We start from the raw sequence: 20,277 nt of genomic DNA, 5'->3' as shown, positions 1-20,277 counted from the left end.
TAGTAAGGTTGACTGGGAAAGTGGGAATATAAAGGTGCCTTTAGTCCTTTCATTTTCTCTGTGGAAAAGGAGATGGAAATAGTTCAGAGTTAAAAGTTCTTGCAAGGGTTTTACTGAAAAACCTAGATAATTAACCTGAGGAGTAATAGTAGAGAGAAGAGAGAGAGATTCGGTGCTTATTTCTTTGGTCAGCTCTTTAAGTAAGATCTGACTTGCCTTATCTTCTCAGTAAAGTAAGTCCTGGTCCTCCCTCAGCCAAACTAAATTTAAAATGCTGTCTTTATTGGGTGCTCAGTTTATGGAGGGTGTGTGGAGCTAAGGAAGAAAGAGAACTTGCCTTCTGGAGCATATTTGGGTTCAGACCAAGGGATCTGTATGAGGGTGTTAAGAAGAACTTGTAGCTGTACTTTGTCCACCTCTCCCTCACAATCTAAGAATGCTTGGCCTGGCTATGTGTAAGTAATAGTAATAATAGCCACTTACATGAACTCCTTGCCATTAATGCCTAATTACCACAGAGCACAATAACAGTTACTCATATCATGATTAGATTAACATTGTTAAAATTTTTATTTTTATTTTATTTTTTTAGCCTTGAACCATTGGCTTATGCTCAATATGGTTTCTTGCTGAAGTAGCAATGTCATCTTTCATAACTAAAATTACAGAGAAATATTGAACTCTGGTAGTAATCAAATGCAAATTGAAACAGTTAAGTACAGTTTTAAATTTACCAATTAGTGGAAAAAATTAAACAATAACACTCATGCTGGGAAGGGTGCAGTGATATGGATACTCTTATACATTGCTGATGGCAACATAAATTGCTATGATCCTTTTGGTTTTTCCCAAGACTTAAAACTGTTCATAACTCTTAAACCAGTAATCCCACATTGTTAACATCTCCTAGGGAAATAGTCAATGACAAAAGCTAATTGCTGGGAGATTATCTTTGTCATAATAGTAAAAAACTAGGAGCTACCTAAATGTCCAACGATAAAAGAATGGTAAAGTAAATTATACATCTGCTGGATGAAATGTCATACAGCTGTGATAAAAGATCATTATGAAGGCTGTAATATCATGGGAAATATTTATGATAAGTGAATAAATGCAGTCTACAGACTTGAATGAAAATATATGCAAGGTAGTGACTGTTTTAGAGTAGTAAAATTATGTGCACGCCTCTGTGTGTATATGTTCAATTTTATAAACTTTTTGTAATTTTGTATTACATTTCTAATTTTGAAAGGTAAAAGCAAATAAAGTAAAATTAGAAAGAAGCATTCTGTAACCATTCAGTCTTAGTTTATAGTTTTTTAGTAACTGCAAGAAAAGTTTGGTAGGTAGATACACAAAGGAGACACACTTTCTATATTTATTAAGCATAAGCTAACAGTTAACCACTCAGCCAGTTTTCAGTAGAGGTTCTCATTAGGAAGCTGATGTTTGAAAATCTACATAGTCATAATGACTATTATTGCCCTAGGATGTCAGCAAAATTCAATGTTGGAGAATGCCTTGTAAAGCTGGTTTTAGGCTCTTGCTAGCAACATTAATATGATCCTAGAAGTGTTGACAAAGTTTCAGGCCTTCGTGAGTTCATCTTCATGCCAGGTATTGATACATGAAATAGATAAAAATGTTAATTAGGTACTTGAGCATTCTGAGCCGCTGTGTATGTGTGTACACACATGAATGTATGCATGGACATGTGAGAGATATCAGTGTTTAAAAAGTTGTGGTATTTACCAAATTATTCCTTTGGGGATCTTATCTCAGAAGGAGAGTAAGAAAATGAGGTAGAAAAATAATTTAAAAAACTGTTTAATCTCATGAAACTTAACCTTTTGATCCATGTGTCTATTATTGACTTTTTCATGGAGATTTTTCAAACCATGAACACAGTTTTAAATGAGGAAAATTGTTTTAAATGTCCACCGTAATGTTGGCATGACAATTTTAAAGTGGTGTCCACCAACTAGCTATGAAATTATAAAACAAAATCCAAATAGGAAGCCAGGTAATCGTCTTAACATATGCTCTCATGGTAATAGAATTGATTTGTAAACTATCATGGAATAATCTTGCTGTGGCATTGAATGGTACAGCCCCATTATGGATACTTGATTTCTTTCTAATTGCTGCCATGCCAAAATATTGGTAAAAGTCCTAAAAAGAACCTAAACAACTTGTAGTCTTTCAGTAAGATCAAAGAGAGCTTAGAAAAATAGTCTGCCTCAAAGTTCATGCCACTGCATGTTTTGATGCTCATTAAACAGAGAAACATGATACTTGAGGTTTGCCAAATTAATGAAATTGATGAACATCCCTTATTTAAAAAGTATTATAGTAATAAATTCTTAAGTTGGAACTTACCAATTAAGTACACAAACCAATTATTTGTATTCATCTAAGCCTTTGAGGATAAATGTCTTGGAATGTGTGATAGTTAATGTGAAGAATTTGGTGTGAAAATATTTGTATTGGTGAATTTTACTGCTTTATTATACTTTCCTTCTCAGTATTCTTGTTCGTGGAGGAGTTAATGCTTCATGTCTGTAGATATCAAGGAAGGGAAAAACTTTAAGTTGGATGAATTTTATAAAGATGATTACTGTATTTCATAAGCTGATAGGATTTGTCTCAGTAAAAAAGATTGCCTCTGGATTCCTTTCTTCATTGGAAGAAAGGTGAACATGTGGCTAATTGATCAGATTCTCAGTCTCTCTTTGGTATTACACTGGTCATTAATACTGATAAATTATAAAATCACTTTCTAAGTGTAAAGTGCCATATAAGAGCTAGGTTAGCATTGTGTGCTTCATTCTAAACCTCTTTAACTTGCTGGGATAAAATAGTTAAATTGCTTGACTCAAACCAATAAAAGAGAAACTGTTTATGTTGTATCTGGTATTATAAAGAACAGAATTTTATACTTGTGAAGTAATAGTAATAGCTCACTTTGTTGAACACTTAACCTTGTACCAGACATTAATCTAAGCTCTTTACTTATAGTTGCTGCTTGTGGATAGTGTGGCCATTTCAAGGTAGCTCTTTCTCTCAGTTGAGTCTGAGTGTATGGTGTTCAGAGTAGATAGCATTGTGGATACTTTGTGTTTTACAATAAGAAATATAGCATCTAAATATCATATCCACTTTGTTTTATTAATTTCATTATGTATTTAAAATGCAAGTGAGATGGAAAACACTTGATTTTTATCTGTTTCTATAAACCTTATAAGAGTTTCATGTGTTCTAATTCTCTCCTTCAGCTTCTGCATCCACTGAGATGTATAGAAAGAGCACGGACTTTATCGTCCAACATAACCTGGGCAAGATATATAATCTTTTTAAACTTCAATTTTGTTTTCTCCTTTGAAAAAATATTAATAAGAACATGTAACCTCATAGGGTTGTGTGAGGAACATAGAAACTGCTCAACGAACATTTTGTTAAGTCCCTGCATAGATTGGAATGCCAGGCACATAGGTTGTTAATTAATGTTGGTTCAATTTCTTTAGTTTTCCTTTAAGGTTTTGGAAAGAGCAGCCTCTCTTAGTGTTTACCTCCTGGAAGTGATCTTTGTTGAACCTAAATTGCAGCAGTAGCAATCAGGAGTTGGGTATCCATCCCTCTTTTGAAAGGAAATCCAAATTGCTTCTTTGCACCATCCTTTTCTTCAAGCTAATTCTTTTTCCTTTTTTTTTTTTTCTGTTAAAATTTCCTTTTGTATTTCAATGCTACTCATATAGTGAAATTCTGTATTAGGACTCTCAAAATGTAGCTCTAATATAAAAAGCCACAAATCTTTTAAAAGTAAATTAGCTTTTCTCACAGAATGAAAGAACTATGCTCCTTTAAGCTAATAGTATTGGCTGAAAAATTACAAAGATTTCCATTTTTTTCTTTATGAAAAACCATTTTCCTTCACACTTTTAAAATCCCATAGTTTGTAACAGCCTTCATAAATCAGCGATTTCCGTTTTAGCTCTAACACAAAGCTTTTCGGCCAGTCCTGCTGTCAGTGTACCTGCTGCTTGACATTGACAGGATTCTTGTCAAAAGCCAGGTTTTGCATAAATTAGTGTTTAACCCTGGACAGGCTTTTCCTCTTCACTTCAGTGCAGCTTTAAAAAGACTGTCATGCCCTTATTCAAAGATAATGAAAGTGAAATTTGACTATTGTATCATATATTTTATACTTTGAAGAAAGGAGTTTATAAACTGTTAGAATACCATGAACTTCCTTAGTCGTTTTGATTTCTCTTTGAGCCTTAATTAATAATACTCAGTCTTGCAAATTGCTGTGCAATGTAGACATCCTCACTGATGGATACCTTTATTCTAGTCCAAAGGATCCATTTACTTTTTAATATGCTACTTACATTTGGGGGGAAGGGGAAAGAGTTTTAAATTGAACAAAGGGGCATACTTTAAATAATCTTACAGATGATTAAGAATTTTAAAAGTTGATTGTTTTAATACATTTCAGGAAGATACTTACTAAATATCTGAAAAACCCAAGAAAATATTTAACTCTATAATAGACTTCATGTTTTCCTAACTTGTTCTTGCTGTCATTCATTATTCTGGCCATGGTTGAATAGCAAAGGGAAAATAGCTTCATCCTTGAACAAGAAGAACATATTTAATATGATCACACATTTATTACGTTCTTCCTTTTTGTAAGATGATGAGCAAATTATTCTCCAAAGAGTATATAATCAGTTCTCCCCACTTCTGTTGACCATCTCAGATGTTTCAGGTGTGGAATTAGAGGTGACTAAAATATGGTTCCTAGATTTCAATAAACCCAGATATAGAATCATTATAGAATCACTATAGCAAAATATAGTATGTCTAATAGTTTTAATTGAATCAGGTGATACATACTGTATAATTTTCTTTTACCTAAGTTGATGGAAATAAGTTAATCTTTTTTATTCTTGGAGAAAACCTTTACGATACCTTTTTCCTCCTTCAGCTATCTAACCATCAAAAATGATTGAGGTTTCCTGGGCTTGGAAAAAGAATAATTTTTTAAAAAAGAAAGCTAACTCCTTATATAGTGAGTATTTTGAAATCTCAATGTGAGGAAAAAAAATCATAAATTTAAGCATACTGAAAGAAATATGTGTTTTAGATAACAAGAAGATATATTCTCTACTTAATGAGGTAAAATAGAAATGGCTGAGAATGTGAGGATTAGAATTTCTTCTGTTCAAACCATGATTAACATTGGAATACTTAGTGTGTGCTAGGCACCATGTATGACTCTTGACGTATATTAACTAATATCTACAGGATCACCATAAAATAAATATTAGTATTCTCATTTTACACACAGGAAAACTACAAATATAGTTTCAGAGCCATAACTTGTTGAAAATCTTTGAGTTGGTAAGTTGCAGAGCTGATATTCAGGTTTAGGACTTTCTGACACCATAAAGCATGATGCTACACTTTACCTATAAATGGCGGTAAATGATACCAGCCTACCTGAGAATTTTGATATGAGTTTAATGTCATAATGTACATGAAAATGTTCAGCATAGCAGTAAGTTTATTCTCAATGTGTGATAAGTTGTTCTGATACAGTGTCTTTCAACCATTTGGTTCATTCGATCTTGGTTCTCACAGATTTTAAGTAGAGAATGAAAGATGTATGTGGGTAGAGGTATCAGCTGGTATTTCTCAAGGAACTTAGAGGTATTTTATGTAGGATAGGGGAAAAAAACAACCTATTCCTTTTAACCTGCTATTTCATTGCTAAAATAGTTTACTCTTATACTAAGACTCTCTTTATCATCTAAGTTTCACTAGAATCTAGTTTCAAGATTAAGCTACATTTTAACTACCCATCTAGATATTACCCTTTAAGATGGTAGTCCTCTAACTTCCACTCGCTCTGCAAAAATAAAGACTAACAAATCATCAAAATAACTTGTCAGAAATATCTGATATAATGCTACATAGTTATTCAGAATATAACAATGATAATACTGTGCCAAAATTAGTGCATAGACTTCAACGGTGCTTAAATTTAAAACTAAATTTGTATTTAGGTTGAGAAAATAATTCTCTACAAATATAGGATACAATAGATCTGGGAGTAGTTTTTAGGGATTTCACCTGATGGCAATCACAATATGAGTGAGTAGTAATTGAGCAATTGCTAAAAACATTAAAGGAAGATTAGATGCCTAATAGATTTATATATTGCCTAATAGAGTACCTTCATCATGAGAAATAATAGCATTGTGTTCTAGGCAGACCAATACTTGGAATATTATTCTGAGTACTAGATTATGTAGAATGGTAAATACTAAAATGTATAAAGGAAAAGATGATCCAGATGATGGAGATTCTGGAAATAATGGTATTTGACCAATGATTCTTATTAATACAATAAGGAGAGGCAGACTAACCTAGAAAGTGTAGGTAGAAGATCCAGAAGGCAATTTGCACTTTCTAGTGAAAGGTACAAGGCAGTGGAATGGGCTGCCTGTGGAAAGCTGAGCTCCCTCCACCAGAAGTATTTGAAAGAGGCAGAACCACCATTTGTGTGTGATAACGTAGATGAATTTTTACTACAGAGATCAGATCAGTGACTCCTGGAGTACCTCACATTTCTAAAACTATAGCTATAGCTTTATTACTCAGCTCGATAATTGATAAGAATTTTTAAACATATGTTTTCTTTGTGTTTCACCAAAGAGAAATAAATATGGTTCGTTATGCAGTCATTGTTATTATGGGTTGTTGGGCATGAATTGGGAGTTAAATGTGATAATGGTGTTTGTTTCATTGGGGCCCTACTTGCTTTAAGGCTTAATTTTTTCATTCTTTTCCTGTCACTCTTATGTTCCTTAACTCTCAGTAAGGGGTGAAAACATCAGCAAATGATTTTATGTTTGTCTCATTTGGTATTGCAATTTTTTCTTATTTATATAAAGCATTTTATATCATCTCTCTCCTAGTACTGCATGCAACCTTAAGTACTTTTATTGGCAGAGATCTGGCCTATATTTTATCAATTTGATGTGGAGATTTTTTTTCTAATTCAGTTTCTTAAATCTGTATTTCAGGTCACTATGGCATACCATATCTGTTGTCTCATTCATCAGTCACATATGTAAAATGCATTGGACTAACTTAGAGTAAGAAGCCATTCTGGCATTATATATAGCAATTATTACTTTCAGAGAAAGAATTAGTTAACCCATCTTAAATTGTATTACCCTGCCAATTTAAGGGTAGAGTATATATATAATATATAAATATCAATATATATATCAATATATAAATTATGAGAGAGAAAGAATGAAATAGCTAACCTCTTGTGATTCATGTTCATATGTCTTAACTATAAAATATTCTAAAACATATTTGCTCAGTTAGCATATTTGGGAAAGCAGTTGGTTTTGCAAAAATAATTTACAAGCACTGACCTGAAAATATATCAATAGGCATAGATAAACATATGCATTTTCTATTGTTAATCATCATTGCAATTTCTCTTTTTTAAATATTGTTTCTGGCTGATTTCTTTTTATGGCATTTCTTAGAATTTTAAGAGTATTAGGCTAAAGGCAAGATGTAAAAGAAGTTAATCATATTAATATATTTTTAACTTTATCTTAAAATACTCAGGTTTTATAGAAATAGTTTCCATAACTTTTGGTTGATCATTTTCAGTAATGCTCGTTTGCTAATTTCCCCCCTCCTTTTTTTCTATTTGCCCTTTTCTCTGTATAATTAAAAAAGAAGAAAAAAAGACCACCTCCCAACAAAACAAAACAAAAACAATGGTAACAATAGAATGAATTATAATGGAAATTATTTTAGTTTTTGTGTGTAGTGTTTGAACCTCTGAAGAAATAAAAGGAAGGCGCGTGGCAAGAACCTTGCTTCTTGCACTGGCTCTTTCATTTTCTGCAAAGGCTTTTCTACTTTTTTTTCCCCCCCAAAAAAGTTTGAGCTAAGGTTTTGATTTTCAGCTAAGTTCCTGAATGCATATAGTTTAATTGAAGTGGGGATATATATTTTATTAACATAGTCATTCAATTCAGAATAATAGCCAATATAGATTGTTTATTTGCTAAGCTCTTTATAGGTATTATCTCATATAATTCTGCTATTACACCTGTGAGGTTATTACTACTTTCTATGTGAGAAAACTGAGATGTAGAAAGTTGAGTAACATGCCTAGGACATGGTGGAGTCTAAACCCAGACCTCTTACGTGCCAGTGCTGTGATACAGTGTCTTTCAAGGAACTCTTTGAGCAGATTGACATCTTTTGGAGCAGGAATATGTTCCCTGCTCTGGCTTATGGACAAATTTTGGGATCTGTTTAACCTTTAGTAATGAGTTTTAAAGAGGTACACATTTTTACAAGTTCATTCTTTGGTCTTTACTATAGCATTTCAACAAAGATAATAATCATTAAATGATGTTTATACTAGCTTCAGGGCTGAAACCATTCGTTTAAAATTGACCATAGAGGACATTATGCTAAGTGAAACCAGACACAGAAAGACAAATACTGCATGATCTCACTTATATATGGATTCTGAAATAGTCAAACTCAGAGAAGCAAAGAGTAGGATGATGGTTGCCAGGAGCAGGGAATAAGGGGAAATGATATGTTTGTCAAAGGGTTCAAAGTTTTAGTTATGCGAGGTGAATGAGCTCTGGAGATTTCATGTACAAAGAGTGACTACAATGAACAATACTATATTGTAAACTTGACATTTGCTAACAAGGGAGATCTTAAGTGTTCTTTCCACAAAAAAAGGAAAGAAAAGAAAGAAAATGTGAGGTGATGGATATGTTCATTAGCTTGACTGTGATTATTTCACAGTGTATACAGATATCAAAATATCAAATTATGTGCATTAAATATATGCAATTCCTATTTGTCTGTACCTTAATAAAGCTGAAAATTTTTTTAAATAAAAAGACCATAGAAAAATTAAGGTATTAGAAAAAAGGAAAACTATTTGAAGCAAGAAATGTAAATATACATTTTGTGATGCAATGAAAAGAACTTTAGATTGTACAGCCTAGGGATCTCTTGAAGTATGACCACTTAACATAAGCTAATTCTCTGAGCTGTAATTTTCTTGTCTATAAAATGTTAAGATTAAGTAATTTAAAACATTATTCCAAAGATTAAGTAACATGCAAAATGCCAGGCACACAGTGGAATAAATATTCATATCCTTTTTTTTTTTTTTTTCCTATTTCAAGTGTAAATAAACCCAGATGTATTTTTGAATGGAAGATTTTGTTGTGTTATATTCTGCTAAAATGTGGATGCAACCTTTTCATGTTTAGTTAAATTTTTTTGACTGCCTAAACTGCCAAAAATAGCTTGTTTATGTTGTATTAATGGGTAGAAGATTTTAGTGATGTTAGAGGAAGGATAATGATGAATAGTTACTTTATTTGCTTCTACTGTCATTTAAAAATCCAGTTTTTCTTTTATGTTAAAGTTTAGTTGTCTTATTTAGATTTTGCTTTTCTTGGCAGAGCATATAATAAAACCCTTGAGCTAGGTATGGAGATGATTTCATGATATAGCATCATCAATAATTTTAATTTAATATAACTTTAGAAAATATAGTCTTTAAGAAAGAAAAATCAGAACTGCAGTGAAATGTTCCACAGTCGTTCTGAAATTTTGCATGGTACAGGTATGAAAATATTATGTCAGCCATGCGTTTTGGAATACTTGTTTAGTAATTAGATTTTGAATCAGATTTTTCTTTTGTCTTAAATTGGCATTTTTTTTTTCTTTTCTACCATAAAATGTTTTGGTTCAAATAAAATATTACTGGACAGAGTACATAAAAAGAAATGATCTTTGAGTTGCTTGGGGGGAAGGGAGACTATGGTTCCCCAATATATTGTCTTCTAAAATGGAATTTTATTTTACTTAAAGTTTCAAAAACTAATATAAATTAGTCTGTTATCATAAAATTTACTATATTTGGTTATATGTTATAATAACTTTCTCATGTTAATGAAGCCTGAGATTTTTTTTTTCCCACTTATGTATATAAGGTGAGTTTTTATTATCAAATAAAACATTTAATGCATAGGAGTCAAGAGTAGGGTTTAGATTTTCTCTGTGATAGTAGGCAAAGGAGAAAGGGCACTAAACTTAGAGCAAGAGGCCTGCATTCCAGTTCCAGTTCTACTAGATCACTTTCTCATATGAATCAAGTTACTCCACCCAGTGGGTTCCCAGTGTATAGCAGAAGTTGAGCTAGGTTAAGTTTTTAATTTTTGTGCTTTGGGGGTTACAGAACTTGGAGATTCTGAAGAACAGACAGCCAAGTGGGGGGCAATACTGCCAACACACATGTGAAAACACTTTAACTCAAGACCATCTGTCTTATTATATTGGAATGCTGTATAAAATTTCATTTGAAAAAAGAGTGCCACATTTACTCCCCAAATAAATAATAAAATATAAATCTGTTTCATTAGATTTATCTTCAATTCCCCTTCTATTTCTGAAATTTATGATGTCTGTATTCCTCACCCTCTTTACTTGGAAGCATAGTGGGGGGCAGCTAGGCCTGTGAATCAGACCTGCGTTCTAGCTCAGGTTGTGGCACTAATTACTTGAGCAAATAATAGCCTCTTAGTTGGACTATGTGTTTTTTACAAAAACTTCCTGTTTTATAATCTGTGGCTCCAGGCTACTGTGGCCCAGTTTCTTTTGTTGGTAGAACTATAAATATTGAAGTGGAACATATTTCTTAAACAAGGGTAATTGGTAAAGTTCAGTGTTGATGATGATACACGAGTCCCGTGGGCACAAAGGTTATCTATAATCTTCACAGAAAATAAGGGTTGATCCAACTTTTACTTTCAATTTTTAGTTACTCTAACATAAAAGAATATTAGTATAATCTAAAAATAGATCATTTAAAAATATTTTAAGTTCTACTTTTAGAGCTCATAATGTTTTGGGAAAACAGATTTGTCTTTATGGTGATTGTTTGCTTAGGTTTTATGTTAAAATTAGTTTGCATTTCCATATTCACAAGCTAACTAGGCAGGCAAAAGATGGCTTGGAAATTCATAGAGTAAATGGTTCATACGTGAATCACCGAAGGAGATATGTACTCATTAACATTTCGTTGTTCAAAATATATTACATTTCAAGAATTATTGTTGAGGGTACATTGAATTTGATATACTGGCTTATGTTTTATGACTACTAACTATACAAATTCTGTTAAAAGGAACTAGACTAAATTTTATTAAATTACACATAAAATAGTTATTAAAGGACAGGTGACAGTAGTAAGTTTTTCTAAGTTTTTTTGTAATGAAGAGAATAATTGCCATTCCCACTCCCCACCTCTGCCAACCAAATTATCTGTCATTGTCTCCTTACAAAGTTATGACTGTGGGAAAATGCTGAAGGAATGGTAATTTAAGGTAAGGGTAATTCATTAGATTAAGTAAATATGAACATGTAGCTGGAACAGAGGAAAACATAGTAAGTATTGTCAGAAAATAGTCTCCCAAAAAAAGTTCCTTAGAGTGTTTGGTCAGCAAAGGCAGAGGAAGAAATGTCCAAAAAGAGAAAGGGGAAGGGTTCCAACCCAAACTTGCTGAATTTCAGAATCTTTTTTCCAGGCTGCCCAAGCAGTTAGGAGTGCAAAGTTTCATTTGCCTTGCCCAGGGTCTCTCAACCTCAGGATGTCAGCATTAGGCCTGGATATCCTGTACATTGTAGGATGTTTAGCAGCATTCCTGGCCTCTACCCATCAGATAGAGTAATAGCTCCCTCTAGGCATTGCCTAATGCCCCCTGGGTGGCAAAAGCACTCCCGGTTTAGAACCACCGTTCTAGCCCCTTCCTTAGAGTATTGCCTCTCTTCACGTTACTGTTTGTGCAACAGAGACCTTGACTTCTATTAAAGTGTGTTTCATTCCTGCTAATGAAGTATATTATATTCCAGGTTCGAAGTGACCAATTTACAGCAAACTTTGGTAACATAGCTTATTTATAAATAGGGAATATGTAAACAGTTTGCATTCTCACTCCAGATACAGTATGTATTAATACTAATGAGAGACTGAAGATGATTATGAAGGAAAGATGTAGTTGTAACTTGTCAGATGTGTTTTATAGATGAAGTTGTATACTGCCTTTTTGCATTTTATTTATTTTTTCAAAATACCACTTCATGCTTGGTGTTACAATGAGTATTGCATTTTTATATCTTTTCATTAAGGAGCAATCAACTTGTAAATATTGGCATGAAAAGTGGGCTCATTTTGAATATTAGTTAGTTTTTAAAAACCAGATTTTATTTCATAACATAGCTGCTCTGTTTATTTCATAACAGAGCAAAACTCTGAATACTGATAAAATGGTTCTAAATCTCAAAAGCTTAGGTGAAGATGACATTGGACTATTCCCTTTTATGAATGTTATTACAAATCTTGTAAAGAATCTTGCCTAAAAGTCAGAAACAAAATGGCCCTGGTCTGGACTCTTCCTCTAATGAGATGTGTGACTTGGGAAGATCACCTGTCTTTGATTTACGGATTCATCTGTTGAGCTTAAAAGAATGGACTAGCTGGCCTTCCAGGGCTATGCCAGCTCTAATCTAGTATCAGATTTTTAAAAATATGTTTAAGAACTATGAAATTAAAAAAAATTTTTTTGAGTTTTAAATCTGTTACAGAGTACTGAGACCTAAAGAAAGAAGATAGGCTAGTAGAGGAACAAGGTCTAAATTTCATTCAAAAATGACTCAAAATAAACTGATCTATTAAATTGAGCTGTGTATTATGTAAAGTAGAAAGAGGTGCCCATTTAGTGCTAAAAATTATTAGCTACAGACTATAAGAAGTAGTTGTAGGTAACCAGATTTGCCCTCAACAGCTCTGCAGGAGGAATATTTAAAAGTTAGAAAAGTACAGATTGTACCTTTGACAATACTGTAACTGAAAACCAAACTGTCAGAATCTTTTTTTTTTGGCTTCCACTTTGTATAAACAGATTGTGTAGACATCAAATTATATGAAAAATTTCATGGTCAGTCATCTCTATAAAACCATTTAATTGGCTCTGGTTAGTACAGTTTGAAATTTTTAAACACAGTAGAGATAGATTTTCAAATAATAGTGTCATTTTTATTATATAAATCCAGCTTACTCAGAAAATGCATTGTCCTACCTCTGTGTATGTTATTGGTAAAGTACATATTTTTAGATGTTCTCCAGCCAGTTCGGTAGCCGAATGTGGAGAAAAATAACATTCCATTCTAATTCCTGAAATAATTACTTCATCTCCTACAGTACAAAATATACTTTCATACTTTTCAGTTAATATGCAGAGCTTCAAATATTGTCATTTGTCTTCAAATTAAATAACTCCTTTTCAAATTTAGCTATAATATTTGACAATCATCATTTAAAACAGTGACCAGAATAATAAAAAATAACTCTCCTTTCCTGAACACATTTATATATTTTCTTTCTGCATTTTATTAATAATTGCTTTGCTAAATTATAGACATAATATCTGACGCTTCTAACCATTTTGAGATTGATTGTTAATGAAAGGAGTATGGGGAAAGAAGAGCTCATCTGGAAGTTTGTCTCTAAGAGGTAGTTATTGACTTATACCAGATATATTGTCAGATTTCTCTCTTATTTCAGTGATCATAGCCCCTCAGGATGATCATTAATTTTTAGCTATTGGCTTCTTTCTTTTACATGAAGACTGAGACTTAAAAATTTAAACAGCAGTGTTTGCATTCAAAACTCAAATTTAGAAATATTAGGGCAAAGTCACAAAGCTTTCCCAGCCTTCCGTATTCTTTATGTAAAGTAGAAATAATAAGTTTTTCTGAAGAATACTGTGAAGGGTGTCTAATAATGAGAATTAGGGTTTGATCAAATTATCTTAGCATCTTTCTGTTTCCATTAGGTAAAATTGCAAGAGTTGGATCTGTAAAAATTTAAAGAACAGAACTCAGTCTTTCACATACTTTCCTATGTTATTAATAGGGTCAAAGGAAAGCTATCTTTTGGGAAAGAAGATTCAAAGATAAAGTGGGGAGGAGGAAGAAATGGAATTAATTTTCAAAATCATGGAAATTATTGTGCTCTGATAATTCAATTGGAAGGTAAACTCTACTTAGTGACATAAGTGCTCTTTCATAAAACTAGGAAAAACAGAGCTGATTTTGTTCTGTCTCTAATAGGGCACACATTTCATACCTGTATTAATTCAAAAACACCATAACAACAGGGTGGCAGCACTCAGTAAGAAACCAGTGTGGCTTTGGCTACATTTCCTTGCTTCTAAGCCCTATTCAAATATTATAATTAACTATATTCTTTCTGCTGTTTAATCTGCTTATCCTAATTTTCTCATGCTATTCCTTGAGCTGGTAGATCTACTCCCTCAGAAAGAAAGCAAAGGAAAATAAAATAGTTTGAGTCTCACTGTGGTGATTTCTCTATCATCTTGCATGAAGCTTTCTTTATATATAAATTGTATCCTCCCCCCATTTCCAATCCATTATTTTTTCCTGTCTCTAGATGTCAGGTTCTTAATGATGTTGGAGATTTCATCAGATGACAGACAGCTGGTGAACATTGTCTGGCTCTTCAGCCCCTTTTGCATACCCTTCCAAAACCCCTTTCCATGATAAACACTTAGAAATATTTAGAAGCCAAATATTCAAGAAAATTGTTATTGTAATGCTTGCTTTTCTGTGTTTTCACCACATTGTATCAAGTCATGTAATGAGATAATCATGCTATTATTTGGAAATAGTTTCCTTTTCTAGAATTAAATTTGATTCTGTTCCTACCCCTATAAATTACATTCTTCTGTTACCAAGGACCAAAAGAGTTTTAACAATGTCCCTGCCTTTTTTCTTTCCCCTTTCCCTTGTCTCCCTCAGTTGTAAAAGTTGACAGATGTGAATCCCAGGGCAGCTTAAGAGGGTATATTAAAATGGGGGCCATAAAGTATATTTAATTTAGGAAACATGGAGCTGTTTTGAACATGTAAAATCACTGTTCTTTGCAAATAGGAGGAAGAAGGCACCTATGATCAAACTCTGGAGTTCCGCAGAGGAGGTGATGGCCAGCCAAGACGATCCACTCGGCCAACCCAGCAGTTTTACCAACCTCCCCGGGCTCGAAACTAGTGTGAAAAGGTAAAGCTTTATGGTAAAGTGGTTTCCATATAAAGAAAGGTTCAATTCATATTAAATATGTAAGTCTAATTACTGATGCTTTATAATGATGCACATAGAAAAAAACTAATTCTTTAAAACTACTTTCAATTATAAAGTATTTCAGATTATACCATAGTTCACCCTACGTTTCCATCAGACTTTTCCCCACAAATGCTATTTCTAATCCTCTGTTTTCTCTGTACGTACTCTCTTCTGTTGGAGGTGCTGACAATCTGTGAAATGACTATAAGTTTGAAAGCAGGAAGGAGGTGAAAGAAAGCAAAGGACTAGATAATTACCAATCTGGATAATTGAGTTTATTTTTTATTTAATTAATTTGAATTCATTTTAAGAAAGATGAAATGTTTCATCTTAAGGAATTGGATGAAGACATGATTACTTACAGAAATGTATTAATAATTTTTGAACCATATGCTATCGATCTAGAAGCTTTCATCTTTAAGTTTCATGAAGAGTTGCTGTGTGAAAATCATCAATAGGAAGAAAGAGAAGTATAACAAAAAAGTCAGAAAATTATGGGACCAATCGAAGGCATTTCATGCTGGAAAACAAAGACCCTATTTCTTAATAAGTTAAATTATACCAGAGCTTTTGAACATTTAAAAAAAATCAGTTTTCTCATGACAGCTTTTGGTATATATTGCCCTGAAAGACTATTTTGGACTTAAATGTATCTTTTTTTCTCAGTCTCTGCTTCTCAGTAGCAAGACCACTAAGGATTTTTTAGAAATTGTTCTCAATTCCTCATTTCAGCTATTCATTCTGCTAAGGCTGTTATCCACATTGTATTTTTCCCCTGCTAAGTGACTCTCTCAGTGTTTCAAACCAGTGGTGGCTATTGAGTCCTTGAAATAGGGCTAGTCTGAACTGAGATGTAGTGTAAGTGAAAACTACATACCAAATTTCAAAGACTTAGAAAAAAAGGTAAAATATCTCGATGATAATTTTATATTGATTACATGTTGAAATGATATTTTGAATATATTGAGTTAAAATGTTACTAAAATTAATCTTACCTATTTTTAGTTTTTTAATGTGGCTATTAGAAAAATAAAAATTACATGTGTGTCTCGTGATATTTCTGCGGGATAGCGCTGTCCTAGAACCTTATATTTCTTTCACCTTCCCCAGATCTCCTTTTATTGGTTAAAAGGTAGTTCTGCCATCCTAAGTAAAGAAATTTTTTTCATGCTTTCTAACCCTCAGCTTCTTGTGTGATATCCTGCCTAGAGTGGAAGCCTAATGCTAATGACCTCTGAATTACTGGAGCTAGCCAGCATGGCAGCTTTTTCCTCTTATCTTTGCCTTTCCTTTGTGCCTAATACAAGGTCATCCAGTAAACAGTCATGACCTGCTGTCCCTAGTAACACAGAAGAGCTACTTCTTGACTCTGAGCATTTTTCCTGTAGAACTGGTTCTTAAGTTAATGCCCATGACTATTTTTAAGCAGAATCAAAGTATTTATGTAAGGACTTCAGCAACTTTGCATTGCACAAGATTGAACATACACCTTTTAAAATAAGCTCAGTGTGCTTAGAATTAAATCGCTTGTAAAGGAGAATGAAAACTGAGAATTCCCTCTTCGCTTTCCAAGCTCTTTCAATTGCTTAAAACAAGGTTTTAAAATGAGGCCAAAGGTTGTCGAGTCCCTTATTGCTCTAGAGCAGCGGTTGTCTGATAGTGGACTGCAGGACTCTCGGTTTCTTCAGGGTAGCCTCTGGGGCTGTTGAAGATAAGGATCTAGCAGGGCTAGAAGTCAGTTTTATGTATTAGGGGTCCCTGGAAAATTTTCTTTGAAAAAAGTAATACTCCTTAAAAGTAAGTTGTAAATCATAGCCCTAACTGTAGCTTATCCAGTGCAAACAGTTCCTAATCAACTGAAACGTCCCAATCTTATCAGTTTTCTATGTTCCCTGAGTTAGAACTTCAATCTTGACAAAATGCTTGCTGTGGATTGTACTATTGACGTGGGAAATATGTAACGCAGAAATTTTGGATTTGTGACATTGATAAGAAAATTAATTTTGAGGGGCAGTTCCATTATAGTATCATTTAAAAACCTCTCACTACAAAATTCACCCTAAAAAATAAGACGTGATCTTGGTTGAAGAAAACTATTACTTATTTTTACATTTAATTCAGAAGCATGTTATAAAAGACTATGAGGTGGAATGAAATATCTCTTTGAGATACTATCTTTGAATGGAAGTTTCAACAATAATAAGAATTATACTTGTCACTCATTGCACAACATATTATTTTCTTACTTTTTGTTTCCTCATTTCTGGTTTTCATTAACTTAAACATCTAAAAATAAGGTATACATTGTAACCAGCCATTTGACTTCCAGCAATTATAAGCAGGAATTCTAATATATGCTGAAATTTTTCTAAGGCTTTGTTATCTAAAATTATTTAGGATAATGAGAAATACTTAAGGAGCTTTCTCTTCTTTTAAAAAATATAATTTTATGGTCATAATTTTTCTTTTTATGTTTTGGGTACTTTGCTAGGTGATGAATGATACATAGCTGTTCAGTAACTGTTTATTAAATCAGTATGTTTCGATAAAGTTTTAGGTATATATCATATTCTTTGATTCTCTTAAGAAGGTTTTTTTCAAGGTCCCCACACACCCCCTTCCTCCCCCACACACATACTTCCCCAATGTGGAGAGAGAATTGGATTCCACTTGAGCCTGGAACTAAAGACAACATCAATGACTAACAAAGCAACAGATACCTAGGAGTTGAGGCTGAGTGAGAGTTCTCAAGGAGCAATGTGGGGAAATACGCTCAAGTCTGAGAAAATTTGGTGACAAGTCAGAGATGAGACGTAAGCCCCAAACTTCCTGGACACTGTCATAATTGTTACAAACAACTTGGAAATATGAGCAGATACAGAATAGAGAAATTATACAGTTCTTTAGTGAGTGAAACTGACCAAAACCTTGTGCATTTGGAGAGATTTCTGATGTGACTGGAGACCTAGCAACTGGATACCAATTAGTAGGAGCAGCCCATAGAAATGAATTTGAACTTCCACACTCATGGTAGGGCGGAGTCCTCTGAAGACATTGTAAAGGCAGAGGAAAACTTAAAAGGGGGAGGAAGCAGAGTCTATAGCAGGCAGCTCTCAGTGGCTACCGCAGAGTGCAGGAACCAAAACAGTGGGTGTTAAAAATATTTATTGGTGGTGACAGAATAGTATGGCTTCAGATACACAAAGTTTGATGTGTTTGGTGGTATCATGAACTTCTGAATGAGAGAGTGATGTGATCAAAATTAAGCTTAGCAAATACTGCTTTTGGGTATAGGATGGATTACAGCATCAGGAGGGAAGGAATCTAAGAAGCTGTTGCACTGACTCACTGAAGAGTGGTTAGAGTTGCATGTCCTGCTGTGAAAAGAAAGAGAGAGGGCAGACCTGTGCAGGAAGAGTTTGTGAGACAAATCAGCAAGAAGCTCCTGAGTACTACAGAGGTCAGGGCTCAGCATGTGTATCACTTCCCTTTGAACTTCATTCTGGTTTCTTATTTGTTTGATGAAAGAATGGTCTTCAGGGTTTCACATATTCGCCAGAATTGAAATTAGTAGCTAAGCATAGACTACAACATAAGTACTGTGACCTCGTTTATTTTCAAAGGTCCAGTTTTTAACACCATTTTTAGGTAGTAAAAGATGTATTTTTAAGTGTTAATTTTTTTTTTTTTGACAACCTGGTCCAGCATTCCTTTGCAAAATTTTTTAAGTCAAGATTAGGAAAATGATCACTATAAATTTAGCTGTTAGAGAACCCGTAATGCCAGCAGGATAGGCATCATGTGAGGATAACAGTATTTATTTTCTAAGCAGGAGACTGTTTACTTGGGAAGACTTATGAGCTGTTTGTATGAAGCCATGGGGACTCCACCAGTCCCTGCCAAAGCACTCTGTCATGCAGGAAGCTAAAACAGTACTGGAACGAACAAGTCTTCTCTCACCATTTATCTCACCTCTTTCTGCTGTCACACCCAAAGTGGTTTCAGCTAGAAAGGTACCTAATAAAGGTGTGGAGCAGGCAGGAAGAGGTGACAGAGCAAAACAAATTACCTGTATGAACTAACTCAGGTGTGCACTAGAGGAGGTAGAGCCGGTAGGAGCGGAGGGGAAGTGGTCCACGGGCAGACCGCATCTTTCTGAGGTCATCCTCTGTGGAAAGCTATTCAGTTAATCCAGATTCCTGAAATCAACATGCTAGCAATAAAGGGTCTGACAGGGGCAGAGATGTACCTTAACAATGACTAAAAGAAAAAATTATTTTTAAAAATTTTGCTTTTTTCTGTACATACTACTTTATAGAGATTAAATTTATAAATTAGCAGTGTTGGGTTTACTCTGCTTATAGTCTATTGACATTTCTATAAACACTTCACATTCACAGGTAAGTTTTAGCAGAAGTGTATCTTGACAAAGTGTGGGAAAGTTAATTTAAGGGTTCAATTTAATTTTCTTCCTTTCTTTTTTTTTTTTAAATAGAATCTTTATGAAGAAAGGAACAACATGTTGACTGAAATATCCTGGTCAAAACCTGTTGATAGACTTCCTACTCTCCCTTCAGAATAAGCAGCAGCCACAGTGGCCATTAGTATATGAAGAAAGAAAAAGAAGATTTTAGGGTGGAAAAAAGGTTCAACCCATACAAAGAATGGGAAAAAATGCTGAATTAAATAAAGCAAATAAATACCTTTTACAAATGAAAGGAAGAATTTTTTTCTTCTGCCATAAATAAAACCATTGTGCTATTATATACATTGTTTTACAGTCTGTTTTATTTACCTGATGTTATCTTTCTTGTTCATTTAATATTAACCCCCATACCAATTGCCTTCTATGGAATAGCAATTACAGCACACCGAAGCCGCCTCCTATAATTATGGAATAAACTGACTTAGCTTGCTACAGTTCTTACAAAACAACCTGAAACCAATAACAGTTCTTAGTATGGTAATAGCTGCTAAATATGACAGCAAAAAGTAGTT

The 20,277-nt window shown here is 33.6% G+C and overlaps 1 protein-coding gene across 9 annotated transcripts in view; it reads left to right on the top strand.

Moving 5' to 3' along the window:
- TDRD3 (tudor domain containing 3) overlaps positions 1-20,057 on the top strand; it is a 173,171-nt gene extending 153,114 nt beyond the window's left edge. For all 9 annotated transcript variants that reach the window (XM_069467185.1, XM_069467176.1, XM_069467179.1 and 6 more), the window contains 2 exons: positions 15,091-15,216; positions 19,775-20,057. In XM_069467185.1, coding sequence (XP_069323286.1) covers positions 15,091-15,207 — 117 coding nt within the window. In that variant the 3' untranslated portion in view covers positions 15,208-15,216; positions 19,775-20,057. The remainder of the gene's footprint in view (positions 1-15,090; positions 15,217-19,774) is intronic.
- The last annotated feature ends 220 nt before the right edge of the window (positions 20,058-20,277 follow it).

Source organism: Eulemur rufifrons, chromosome 4, assembly GCF_041146395.1.
Source record: "Eulemur rufifrons isolate Redbay chromosome 4, OSU_ERuf_1, whole genome shotgun sequence".
NCBI lineage: Eukaryota > Metazoa > Chordata > Mammalia > Primates > Lemuridae > Eulemur > Eulemur rufifrons.
This window is presented reverse-complemented; position numbering and strand designations above follow the sequence as displayed.